Source organism: Pseudophryne corroboree, chromosome 8, assembly GCF_028390025.1.
Source record: "Pseudophryne corroboree isolate aPseCor3 chromosome 8, aPseCor3.hap2, whole genome shotgun sequence".
Classification (NCBI taxonomy): domain Eukaryota; kingdom Metazoa; phylum Chordata; class Amphibia; order Anura; family Myobatrachidae; genus Pseudophryne; species Pseudophryne corroboree.
The window spans coordinates 44036366-44049983 of NC_086451.1; the positions used below are offsets into that span (position 1 = coordinate 44036366).

The 13618-nt window shown below is 50.6% G+C and overlaps 2 protein-coding genes across 4 annotated transcripts in view; one reads left to right on the forward strand and one right to left on the reverse strand.

The window, feature by feature from the left end:
* LOC134948368 (caveolin-3-like) overlaps positions 1-1553 on the forward strand; it is a 30877-nt gene extending 29324 nt beyond the window's left edge. Inside the window, exon 2 of the mRNA XM_063936302.1 lies at positions 287-1553. Coding sequence (XP_063792372.1) covers positions 287-628 — 342 coding nt within the window. The 3' untranslated portion in view covers positions 629-1553. The remainder of the gene's footprint in view (positions 1-286) is intronic.
* The window catches only part of ARHGAP4 (Rho GTPase activating protein 4), a 229147-nt gene continuing 216382 nt past the window's right edge, over positions 854-13618 (reverse strand). For all 3 annotated transcript variants that reach the window (XM_063936299.1, XM_063936300.1, XM_063936301.1), the window contains 5 exons: positions 13381-13561; positions 13125-13211; positions 11977-12126; positions 11523-11622; positions 854-4411 (listed from right to left, as the gene is read on the reverse strand). In XM_063936299.1, coding sequence (XP_063792369.1) covers positions 4196-4411; positions 11523-11622; positions 11977-12126; positions 13125-13211; positions 13381-13561 — 734 coding nt within the window. In that variant the 3' untranslated portion in view covers positions 854-4195. The remainder of the gene's footprint in view (positions 4412-11522; positions 11623-11976; positions 12127-13124; positions 13212-13380; positions 13562-13618) is intronic.

Consider the following 13618-nt stretch of genomic DNA (forward strand, 5'->3'; position numbering starts at 1 on the left):
TCTCAACCGGAACCCATTTCTGTATGCCCTCTATACTGCCCTGCGTTTCTGATTCTGTTATCTACCGCCCTGCGTATGTTCAAAGGCGTGCAGAGGTTAACGGGGCGTAGCCCCTAACGACGGTGTGAAGAGCGCCCGTAGGGCGCGATGAATCACCTAGTATATATATATATCTATATATATATAGATACACACACACACACACACACACACACACTGATTTCCATTTGTTATAAGCGCCACTGTGAAGTAGTAATCTTATTTGGTCTATGTTATCTGTTTGCAGGTGGATTTTGAGGATGTAATCGCTGAGCCAGACTCCATTCACAGCTTTGATGGAGTGTGGAAAGCAAGCAGCACCACCTTCACCGTCACCAAATACTGGTGTTACCGTGTGCTTTCTGCCATCCTGGGCCTGCCGCTGGCACTCCTCTGGGGCTTCCTCTTTGCTTGCCTGTCGTTCTGTCACATCTGGGCTGTAGTCCCCTGCGTCAAGAGTTACCTGATGGAAGTCCAATGCCTGGGCCAGTTCTATGCCGTTTGTGTCCGTACCTTCTGTGACCCCATCTTTGAGGCCGTGGGGAAAGCGTGTGGAGGAATTCGTGTGGCACTCAGAAAAGAAGTCTGAAAAAAACAGAGACCAAAACAAAAACGCCTCTCTCTTGACAGGGTTATTCTGTTTGTGCTTCCATATAGTACAGAAAAGCTGGCACCAGAGGGACCGGCAACTCATTTTGCCTCAATGCATTGTGGGTCCCTCTGGCAGCACAATGCTGGGAACTAAAGTCTGCAAATCCAGTAAGCAGACTGGGACATCTTCTTTCGCCAATCCAAAGAACAATACAAAACAACAGAGAGTTTAAATACCGTATTTTATTTGCATTTGTCTGTATGCACAAACAGCTGTATTTTGGTGAGAACTGTAGTAAGGGTATAGAATACAAGGCTTCTGTCATATTGTCTTATGTATAATAGCCACAAAAATTCCATGATCAACGTGGAGACGTTCTTTCAAGACTACACAACCACCTCAAATTAGGCTCACATCATTCTCCCCCAATTTAATTGTCATAGTAACTGTGATCAGGATTACGTAAGGAGGGGTACAATAAGGCACCCCAAGCAGAGGATCATGGGATACTGGTGTGGCGGAAACAGACTGCCAGAATGCTTTGTTACACGTAATGCTGGGCAAAAGCAAGGACGGGTGGGCAACAAGGGTGGAAATCACCAACATACAGCAAAGAGACTTATCACAAGCAGGGATCCAAACAAAACCACAAGAGCCGTTAAAGTCACAAAAGTGTGAGCTCCAAAGTCCGCTGTCTGTTGTGATATTAATATGGGGAGATCTGCTTTATCTGACTATCTCATTCCTGTAACAATAAAAAATAAATGGTTTGTCTCTTTCATTTATTTTATTGTGCTGGAGATGTCGCAATAACCTCTTGGCTGTAAGTATGCATTATATACTTATATCGTTACATAGGTCTTCTTTATATACTGTAAATATGCCCAGATAAAATAAATAAAACGAGAAAAAGGATACTCCACCTTCCGATGTCTATTTTATTACTTTGCATGTACTATCTTGCAACCTTTTGTGAAACGGATTGCTTTTTTGTTTTTTTTAGCCCCCTTCTGTGCTTTTTAGCCATTGTCTTTATATCATCCGTCAGACTTGTTTGCTTGTGTTGTCCTTTGGTACAAGACAGTTCTGCTGAGCTCTAGATATATTTATATTCAGAGGCAACATAAACAAATACATCTACCGGATGCCATAAATCCTTTATCAAATCCACAAAATAAAAATAAATAAATAAAAAAAACAAGCACAATGTATTTTGAAAAATTTGCTGGAGGGCATGTGCAAGCCAATATATGAAAGAAAACTCCATTAAGTCATTATTTTGTACTTCGTGGCCTCCACTGCAGAAGTGCCCGTGCAGGAGGTAAGTTTAAGATATCTGTCATCACGTTTCGCTTTATCGTGCCATCATAACTCGAATCATTCTCAAAGCTTCATTTTGGGGGTGAGATTATTTAAATGATCAGGTATGGGAAGGGAGGCGTTGTGTTTTTATGGAAAGAAGTACAGACCTCCCCCCACAAATGGATTTGAATCATCCTGCTACCTTTAACAGAACATATTTTGTAACTACCAGTTGTACTTGTGTGGGTAAGTGCAATTGTAAATGCTTTATAGCCTATGTAATAAACTCTTCAATCACACAAATGTGACAATTTTGACCCCCTCCCACTCTTGGATTAATTTACGGCATACATAAGCCAAAACTGAGTAGCACTTCAGGATACACAGTGAGAATAAAGTTGAAAAGCATGAAGGGGACTGTCCAAAAGGGGACCCAGACTGGACTTTGCAGCAACGATTTTCCGTTTTCCGAGTAGCACATTCTCCGTAGAATATTCAAATGCACAAATAGGTCCAACACCCCCCCCCCCCCCCTCCCACTATACAGTATTTGCAGGAAGTGGGCGTGTAGCTAGATATGCATTTGGTAGACAATTAGCCACAGTTGCGCAATTAATAGTAAAAAAAAAAAACGCGCTTTTGTCATAGTACGTAAATGATCCTTTGTGTTGATCCTAAAGTAAAAGTATCACATTTGTGATCACTTACCAAGCAGATTAAATGTACACACCCTCTATATTAACTTGGTAATTGCAATGTGTTTCTCACTGTACAATAAGATAAGCATTCTAGCGTGGTCCCTCTCCTTTCAGCCAACTGCTTATCTGCTTTAGTGATTGGAATGAATTTATACAACGAACGTGTTCCTTAGCCATATACATGGGCTTGAGGTGGACGCAGCGCCGATGTTTGCGCAGCTGAGCAATTATTTGCTACTGCGCAGAAAGTCCTGCAATACCCCTACGGTGCATGCGTACCACTATGTATACACAGAGACTGCTGCTGCATACGGAATCGCTTGCAATAGAGCCAGCGCCGCATAGCCATGTCCGTTTCTGGCGTGGTGACTGGGAGGTGGTCTGAAGTGTTCGCAAAAATAGTCCATCCTATGGCTGTGTTATGGGAATGTCACAGGCGTGTCAGTGACGCAGCTGCATTCCCAGACTAGATCCACAGCCACAGAGGCCAAGTTTATCGGAATTTGCGATGAAAACACTGAGCAGACCGAAGACTGTCAAGTGTCAATGGTCTGGTCTGCGCGATGGTGGAGTGTTCAGAACATCAACGTAGTTGCAATGTCCACAACTCTTTATTGCACAAGGGTAAGGCTGGATATGACATTTGCGTATTATGGCAGCCGCGAATCTGAAAAAAAAGTAATGCAACTGCGTCCATCTCATAACCAGGCCAAGAGTTACCAGTTTAGAAGAGAATTTCGTACTGGGATCTTTAGTGCCACCTAGTGGCCTACATACTAATTTCCTGCAAAACGTATCCTGTTCATTGGCTTATATGCTACAGGTACATACAGTGAATTTTTATGAAAGCAATAACATTGAGGAGAGTGGGTGTAGCATCAACTGGCTTCTCCGTCTCTCAGAATATGCAAAGCTGCTTCGCGTGCACCTAAAGTTACTTTTGTTCCTAATGCAAATTACCCCATGCTGCAAGTAAGTGAAAGACGTCTGTCTACTTTGTTCCCAACTGTCACATACTGAATTTTATGCTGGCTGATTGTGCGATCATGATAAAAGATCAGGGATCATCAGTGGTGTTATTACAGGAGCTGTGCTTTTTTATTTTCAGAGGTGGGCGCCCTGCTGGCTTTATCCGGCCCTGAAAGTGTAGCTGAAGGGGGGGACTGTAGACGTAAATACCAGTGGGATAAAAATGAATGGACTTGATCAGGTGCCACAAAGTCTGAAAATGTTGGAACTTCCGACCCTTGCTCCCCTATTGGCTGGACGGATGCCCTTGCTGGTTCTACTGAGGAGAGGGGAGAGAAGCCCAACTATAGCTTCACACAACTGTGCTTCTGTTTAGGATGGTAACAAACACGGACACATAGTAACAAATGCATTGCGGGAGAGCTTGTAGGGTAAATGTTTTATACGTCAGTCCACAATTGTCAAACACTCCTGTCCCAAGGTAACTCGCGCCCACGGCTGAGTGGAGCTAGATGACCCAAAAAGGAGTCGAGTGTGGCAACCAGGATTTTATTGTTTGTTCCTCTTGCCTTCAGTTCTGGATGATGTCATCAATTCATCTTCGGACCCCAAAAACAGCTCTTCCGTGTGACCCCTTTTTCACCGCTGGGCTGCCCCGAACAGGCTCACTAGCGCTGGGTGGGGCAGGGGGTTTGGCCTCGGGAGGTTTTCCTGCTTTAGATGCATCCCCCAGTTCATCCAGTCCAACCTGCCTCAGGACGGTTTTGCCCAGCAACTCTTTGAAGACGCTGTCCATGTTCTTTGTCACATTCTGTAATGAGAGATGAAACGGCAATATTTAATATGAAGAGTCGTGGATATAGGACAGTGATCTCATATTATACAAGTTACATTATACTGCATTCCAAGGACTGGGATGGTATCGGATCCCGGCCCTAATCCCTAACCTCCCTTAACCTAACATACCTTACTCACAGCGTGAACAACCGCAGCCTCCCCGTAGCCTAACCCTAACCCTCCCTGGTGGTGCACAACCTCAACCGTCCCCCCCACCCGTAGCCTAAACCTAACCCTCCCTTCCCTGCAGCCTAAACCTAACACCCCATCCCCGCAGCTTACAGGTGTGGAGTCCCGGCAGTCATCGTCCGGGATTCCGGCACCAGCATTTCGATCCATGACGGGATAACGGTCTGGTATTCCAAGAAGTCTCGGAATTTCGGCGTCAGGTTTCCGACTGCCGGGATCCTGATAGCTGGGAGCCTGACCATACTATGATGCATTCACTACAGTGCAGTGCAGTTATCAATCTGGTATATTATTATGCATGCACGATCAGCATTTGCTACATAAATTATATATTTATGAAGGGGCCCAACCTGTGGGGTGTAGTATGGCTGACCCGCGGTCAGGAGACCGCCGGTCAGCTTACCGACGCCGGGATCCTGGCGGGGAGGGGCGAGTGCAGCAAGCCCCTTGCGGGCTCGGTGGCGACGGGTTCTATTACCACTCTATGGGTGTCGTGGACACCCACGAGTGGAAATAGTCCCTGTTGGTCGGCATGCCAACCATCGGGATAGTAAGCCGTCGGGATGGTGGAGGAGGTCATGTGACTGTCGGTCACCAAACCGCCGGTCACATGAATACCACCCCAGCCTGTTACCTCGTTAATGGTTAGCCCAGCCTCTGTGGTGGTTGGTCACACACCCCCTCTGGTGGCTGGCCACACCCCTTAAGAAATGGCCCTTATCACTGCAATCTTTCCGGTGGTCCCTTCATGCCGCACCATGAACCACTTGTTTGATAGCTGTGAAGGATCTGCAATCACGCCGCATCTTTATACACAGTTGTTGACACCAGCAACGCTACAAGTGGGCGTCTCAATACATGCCCTCCCAGCTGAGACATCTGTATTTTTTGCACAGCGTCTGTATACGGAATGGCACCCGCAGTGCATTAGCGCAGAACTACAGTATGAATCAGGCCCTGTATGCCTATCACAGACATGAGGCTCTCAGTTGAATTCCATTTGTACAGTTGGAGCCTGGAGCTATTGCACGATTATTATGACACTTCAGCAAGCAGCAGATTGAAAAACGACACAACATTATACAATAACACTGCACTATAGGTTACAACATTCATTCTACGTGATGTATTTCAAAAGTCCAGTGGCTTAAATTAATATTTCCACAGTTACAGCTTCACAATGCTGATGTTCCACTGGGGAAAAGTTGGCAGGTAAAAGGTTAAAACACCATTGCTACAGGTTAGTAGTGACTCATATACTTATGAACTACATCACAAGGTATAGATGTGTTGTCATCAGAGCCGGAGTAAGGGGGAAAAGGGGGGGAATGTAAGTACCCCGAGCCCCCCTTTCCAAAAGGGCCCCCTTCCATGTCACAGATCGGATCTCTCTCACGATTCAATCTGCGGTGCTGCATTCCCGGCGCCACTACACTGGCAAACGCCGGCCGCAGCAGATGCCACGGACAGGGCAGCTGAGCCACTGCTCAGCTGTCCGATAATGTATGACTGTAGCTGCAGCCTGTGGCTCAGTCATTGGCTGGGCGCAAAGGACTGCAGGGAAGGAGGAGGGATCCCTAGCAGCGATGCAGAGCCAGCGTGCAGCGGCGTGTTTGGTAGGCGTGTGCTGCATGTGCTTGGAGGCTATATATATATATATATATATATATATATATATATACATACACACTGTATGTATGTATGTGTGTATTGTGTGTGTGTGTGTGTGTGTGTGTGTGTGTGTGTGTGTGTGTGTGTGTATATATATATATATATATATATATATATATATATATAGTAACAAGTCCATCGAAGTGGAGGTGCACTCTCGCAATGATAGAATCATACACAATGGTAAAATCAATCGTCACCGAAGCTTTATTGGTGTCAACGTTTCGGTGACGATTGATTTTACCATTGTGTATGATTCTATCATTGCGAGAGTGCACCTCCACTTCGATGGACTTGTTACTACATTATTAGTGGACCTCATGGCCCACGCACATGATAGTGGCACTCACTGTCCTTTTTACAGCCACCGGGGTGCCCTCCTTCTAAGGTATAGCCAATTCAGGTTCTCTGGGGCGGATTGCTGCTCCACTCCTCCATGCAACAAGAACCAGGCGGCCGCCTGGTTCTTGTTGCATGGAGGAGTGGAGCAGCAATCCGCCCCAGAGAACCTGAATTGGCTATATATATATATATATATATACTAGGTGATTCATCGCGCCCTACGGGCGCTCTTCACACCGTCGTTAGGGGCTACGCCCCGTTAACCTCTGCACGCCTTTGAACATACGCAGGGCGGTAGATAACAGAATCAGAAACGCAGGGCAGTATAGAGGGCATACAGAAATGGGTTCCGGTTGAGATAAGATAGAGAGGCGTAGGGGGAGAGAAAGGGAATGTACAGAAACGCTGTGCGATCGGTAAAGGATAGGGAGAGGCAGGGTGGTAGGGAGAGGATAAAGAGAGGGAAGGTGTTAGACAGAAAATACCATTGCAAGGGGCTACGATCCATTATCCCCTGCACGGGCTTCAGCTGTGCTATAATTGTTATTATATGGAGTATTACCTGTTTTTTTTTTATGGCAGTGGGTAAATATTGTAAGGGGGGAGGGCGTGCGATTGTCAAGGGGGCGTAGGCCTTTGTGAGGGCGTGCAGAGTGGCCGCAGGGCACAATGAATAACATAGTGTAGAGTGTAGTATATATTGCTGGTGTCTGCATTATGAAGTACCAGATGAGTAACAGCAATGCACTGTAGATAAGATACGAAGGTGCTGTGGCCACAGGTAGCAGAGCCGCTTATACACACAATGGCCACAGGTAACAGAGCCGCTTATACACTCAATACCCACAGGTAGCAGAACCGCTTATACACACAGTGGCCACAGGTAGCAGAGCCGCTTATACACACAATACCCACAGGGGGCAGAGGCGCTTATACACACAGTGCCCACAGACAGCAGAACCGCTTATACACACAATACTCACAGGTAGCAGAACCGCTTATACACACAATACCCACAGGTAGCAGAACCGCTTATACACACAATACCCACAGGGGGCAGAGGCGCTTATACACACAGTGCCCACAGGTAGCAGAGCCGCTTATACACACAATACCCACAGGGGGCAGAGGCGCTTATACACACAGTGCCCACAGGTAGCAGAGGGGCTTATACACACAGTGCCCACAGGTAGCAGAGGCGCTTATACACACAATACCCACAGGTAGCAGAGCCGCTTATACACACAATGGCCACAGGTAGCAGAGCCGCTTATACACACAATACCCACAGGTAGCAGAGGCGCTTATACACACAGTGGCCACAGGTAGCAGAGCCGCTTATACACACAATGCCCACAGGTAGCAAAGCCGCTTATACACACAATACCCACAGGTAGCAGAACCGCTTATACACACAATACCCACAGGTAGCAGAGCCACTTATACACACATTACCCACAGGTAGCAGAACCGCTTATACACACAATACCCACAGGGGCAGAGGCGCTTATACACACAGTGACCACAGGTAGCAGAGGGGCTTATACACACAATGGGCACAGGTAGCAGAGCCACATGTACACACATTACCCACAGGTAGCAGAACCGCTTATACACACAATACCCACAGGGGGCAGAGACGCTTATACACACAGTGGCCACAGCTAGCTGAGCCGCTTATACACACAATACCCCCAGGTAGCAGAGGCGCTTATACACAGTGTCCACAGGTAGCAGAGGTGCTTATACACACAATGGGCATAGGTAGCAGAGCCACGTGTACACACAATACCCACAGGTAGCAGAGCGGCGTATACACACAATACCCACAGGTAGCAAAGCCGCTTATACACACAGTGACCACAGGTAGCAGAGCCGCTTATACACACAGTGTGCACAGGTAGCAGCGCCACTTATACACAATGGGCACAGGTAGCAGTGTTGCTTATACACATAATGGCCACAGTATTAGTGTTTCTAATTAATCCAATGTCCATTGGTAGCAACTATACTCACAAAAGTTTGGGGGGTTTGGAAAGGGGGTGGGTTCAGTGAGGTTCCTATCCGTGGAAATCACTTGTAGCGGCTGTGGATGGTGATTCGAGGTGCTACGTGTGGTGGAGGGTTGGGTGTGGGAGGGGGTCCAGAGGTGTTGTGGGTGGCGGAGGGGTGGGTGCAGGGGCATGGATGGCGTAAAGGGTGCAGAGGTCCTGTGGGTGGGGGAGGTGTAGAGGGGGCGCGGATGGGGAGTGTAGTTGCTGTTGGTGGGGGAGGGGTGGGGGAGGGGGACTGTGGATGAAGGAGGGGGTATGGAGGTGATGTGTGTGTGGGAGGGGCGATGTAGGGGTGTGCGTTTGGAGGTGCAGGGGGGGTGAGCTTAGGTGATGGGTTTCAGAAGTGCTGTGGGTGGGGGAGGTGTGGGATGGCACGGATGGGGGATGTAGATGTTGTGGATGGGGGAGGGGTGGATGCGGGGGAGCAGTGGATGGGGGAGGGAGTCCGGAGGTGGTTCGGGTGGTGGTCCAGAGGTGTTGCGGGTGGGGGAGGGGCAGGTGTGGGAGGTCCGCAGATGTGGAGGGTACCTGTAGATAATGCAGGCGGGTAGGTGCTGTGGTTGTGGGAGTGGCGGGGGTGTTGCGGGTGGGGTACGTGATCTGGATGGGGTAGGTGATGTGGATGTGCGGTAGCTAGGGGAGGGGCGGGTGCGGGGATGGCACGGATGGGGGAGGGGGTCCGTGGGCGCTGTGGATGAGTGAGTGGTGGGTGTGGGGTTACGGCAGTTGTAGTGGGCCAGGTGTGCTGCTGCAGTGGGTGGGGGAGGGTGCCGGTGCAGGGATACCGCAGTTGGGGTAGGGCGGTTGGTGCAGCTGCGGCGGGTAGGGGAGGGGCAGGGGAGGGGGTGCGGCGGTGGGGAAGGGGCGGGTGTGAGAATGCTGCGGGTGGGTTGGGGGGGGGGCGGGAGGGGGTGTGGATGGGGTCTGTAGATGCTGGTGGTGGAGGGGCAGGTGCAGGAGGCTGTGGATGAAGGAGGGGGTCTGGAGGTGCTGTGTGTGGGGGAGGGGCGATGTAGGGGGAGTTGGGGTTGCAGAGGGGGAGGTTGGGTGATGGTTTGTAGAAGTGCTGGGGGTGGGGGAGGTGTCTGTAGATGATGGGGGTGGGGGAGGTGCTGTGGGTGGGGGACAGGTGCGGAGGGGGGGCAGGGGCTGGAGCAGTGGTGGTGCAGTTGGGTGGTGGGAGGCAGCTGCTGGGGTTCCGAGGGTTGGGGAGGTGGTGCGCGGGTGGGGGAGGGGTGGGTGCAGGAGGGGTAGGTGCAGGATGGGGCAGTTGCGGTTGTGGTGCGGGTTGGGTGAAGGGTGCAGCAGGGGGGGAGAGGTGGGTATGGGGAGGGGCAGGGTTGCAGCAGGTGGGGGAGGGGCGGGGGGTGCTGCAGGTGTGGGAGCTACGGGTGGGGGCGTGAGTGCCGCGGGTGGGAGCGGATGTGGGGGATGCGTTGGGTGCCGCAGGGGGGGCCAGCGGGTGTTGGTGCCGTGGGTGGGGGAGGGGGCAGAGTGCCACGGGTGGTGCGGGTGTTGGTGCTGCGGGTGGGGGAGGGGGTGGAGTGCCACGGGTGGTGGGTGGATGCGGTGGGTGTCGCGGGTGTTGGTGCTGCGGGTGGGAGTGCCGCGGGTGGGGGGCGAATGCGGTTGGTTTGCCTCGGGTGTTGGTGCTACCGGTGGGGGAGGGGGCGGGAGTTCCGCGGGTGGGTGGCGCGGGTGTTTGTGCTCTGGGTGGGGGAGGGGACGGGAGTGCCGCGGGTGGTGGGTGGATGCGGCGGGTGTTTGTGTACGGGTGGGGGCGGGAGCAGTGGCGCCACAACGTGGGTGCGGGCCGCACCCGGGTGTTACCCTCTGAGGGGTGACACCAAAGTGCCGGCTCCTGTGACAGTGCAGAAGCCAGCACTGCAGATTCAGCAATGTCTGGGTGAAGGCCGTATGCCCCGACCCACAATGTGCCGAAAACGGGGGGTCGGGACGCAAAGCCACGCCCCCTTCCGCGAAGCCACGCCCCCCTTTTCACCCGCGACCGCGGGTAAGTGACGGGTGGATGCCGCGGGTGGGAGGCAGATGCGGGTGGTTGCCGCGGGTGGGAGGGGGGGCGAGTTGTGCCGAAAACGGGGGTCGGGACGCAAAGTCACGCCCCCTTCCGCGAAGCCACGCCCCCTTTTCACTTGCGACCACGGGTAAGTGACGGGTGGATGCCGCGGGTGGGGGGCAGATGCGGGTGGTTGCCGCGGGTGGGAGGGGGGGCGAGTTGTGCCGAAAACGGGGGTCGGGACGCGAAGCCACGCCCCCTTCCACCCGCGACCGCGGGTAAGTGACGGGTGGATGCTGCGGGTGGGAGAGGGAGCGAGAGCAGCTGCCAGTGCTCAGCATGTCCCCCTGAACTCTGCAGCAGCCGCTAGTCTGTGAGGCGGGTAGTGTGAGTTCCGCTCACAGTCAGCGGCTGCGGTGTCACCAGAGAGAGTGTACGGGCAGAAGGGAGACAGGGGACAGGGCGGAGATGGGGAGGGGACTGGGCGGAGAGAGGGAGGGGACTGTTCCTGGCCAGATCAGTGCCTGTGACTCCGCCCAGCGTTACGGGCACAGAGTCACAGACTTGGGCAAATATATAGGAGATATATACACACACACACACACAGTTCCCCAGGCCCCCCCAAAAGCCCTAATCCAGCTCTGGTTGTCATACACTATTACTGCAGTCCCTTCTTGACACACAAGCATCATATTCAATATAAGATCCTTCTGAAAGAGTTGATGCAGGAGTTTTGACCAAGTCGCCGGTACTGTCAACCAGAAATAGGGATTCTCTTGGCCAGATGTTATAGTAATAAGGAAAGGCGGTACCTTGTCTACTTCTATGCCCTGGCGATCATTCTGCCAGCTTTTAGCTCCAATGCTCCCCTTTGTAGCGCTATCCATCAAGGTTCTCCTTTCTCCCGGTAACCTGCAGGATAGGACACGAGTGCTAATGACTCACACAGTAACTGATATATTGTCACCCCCACACTTCATCAAATTAAAATGAATTTGTTTTCTTACCAATAATCAATACAAAATGTGCAGCAATGTTGAAAAATAAATAAAGCTTCCTCTTAATTCCAATTATAAAATATACTTTTACAATCAATATAACTAAAACAGTCACATGAAACTATTCACATTCATTTGGGTGAATCAATGGCCCTAGTGATGGAAAATGAAGCATTGTGAGGTAAAGGTTTCAGATAAAAGGAGGACAGTCACATAAAAAACAAGGATACATGGGAGCTGTGAGTATGAGCTCTTGCTCATATCTTACCTGTCAAAGTGGCCTAGCAGCCTTGGGCCAGAAGGGGTTATGGGAAAGGGAATTCTCTGTGCCTCTATAAAAGGGGAGTTCAGTTTTCTGATAGGACTTCCCTCACTGCGCTTTCTGGGCGAGCAGGCGCTGTCAGAGTTTACCCGTAACCTGTAAGAGTGATCACAAGTTACAAAGCTCACCATTTCTTCTCCAAGTTACAGACCAATAGAGCATTACTGGGTATACTTCCAAGCAGAGATGGAAATATAACATGGACGGGTCACCAGTTTAATGCCATAGACATTGCTAAAGCTATACAGTACATCACTGCTACTGTGCCTCAGTACATCACTGCTACCGTGCCTCAATACATCACTGCTCTCCTGCCTCAGTACATCACTGCTACCATGCCTCAGTACATCACTGCTACCATGCCCCAGTACATCATTGCTACCCTATCTCAGTACATCACTGCTACCGTGCCTCAGTACATCACTGCTACCGTGCCTCAATACATCACTGCTACCCTGCCTCAGTACATCACTGCTACCATGCCTCAGTACATCACTGCTACCATGCCTCAGTACATCACTGCTACCCTGCCCCAGTACATCACTGCTACCATGCCTCAATACATCACTGCTACCCTGCCTCAGTACATCACTGCTACCATGCCTCAGTACATCACTGCTACCATGCCTCAGTACATCACTGCTACCATGCCTCAGTACATCACTGTTCCCCTGCCCCAGTACATCACTGCTACACTGCCCCAGTACATCACTGCTACCCTGCCCCAGTACATCACTGCTACCGTGCCTCAGTACATCACTTCTACTGTGCCTCGAACATCACTGCCCCCCCCTGCCCCACTACATCACTGCTCCCCAGCTGCCTTGAGCATGAATCATTCCTATAAAGCATCAATCATTCCTATAGAAGCATTTGGCGCTTATTCATTTCAATTAAAATACACACATTCCATAACATAACCTGCTTGGTGACAGTGGCACGGGTACAGACAAGTGCAGCCAGTCAGATTCTCACTTTTGAGTACAAATATTCAAAACCAACAGCTGCTATAATTCTAAAGTATAAGGTGCATGTTCCAGTTCAGATACATTTATATTCCAGTGTAAAACGGCTTCTTATACTGGACTCCATACCTGGGCTCAGCCAGAATATCCTCCGAGGTGAGTGCTGTGGCCTCTGTCTCCTTCTTCAGAGCTCGTTGCTCCAGTTTCTTTTCCGCTCTAGAATGTGTGAGAAAGACGAGGCTATAGGATGCGACGGAACATGACACTGCGCAAGCTTCACCGCTCAATCCCATTCATGTAAGAATTGCTCCTGAGAACCTGCGCCCATTTGTACTACGCCACATGGCTCTTACATGCAGTACTTGCCCATCCCGGTCTTACTCACCCTTCAGGTATACTGATGTATTTGTGTGGGACAAGTCCGCGCACCCCTGCGGACTCCCCTCTCCACCAGTCGCCACAGGCCTTGCTGTACAGTAGTATCGTGTCCCCTTTTCTGAATGACAGCTCTTGTGGTGTCCGGGGCGAGTAGTCGAATTTTGCCACAACCTCCACTATGTCTAACTCTGGAAGATCCATAAACCAGCAGGTAAGTTAGTAAAGACCACTTACCTTGCATAGGA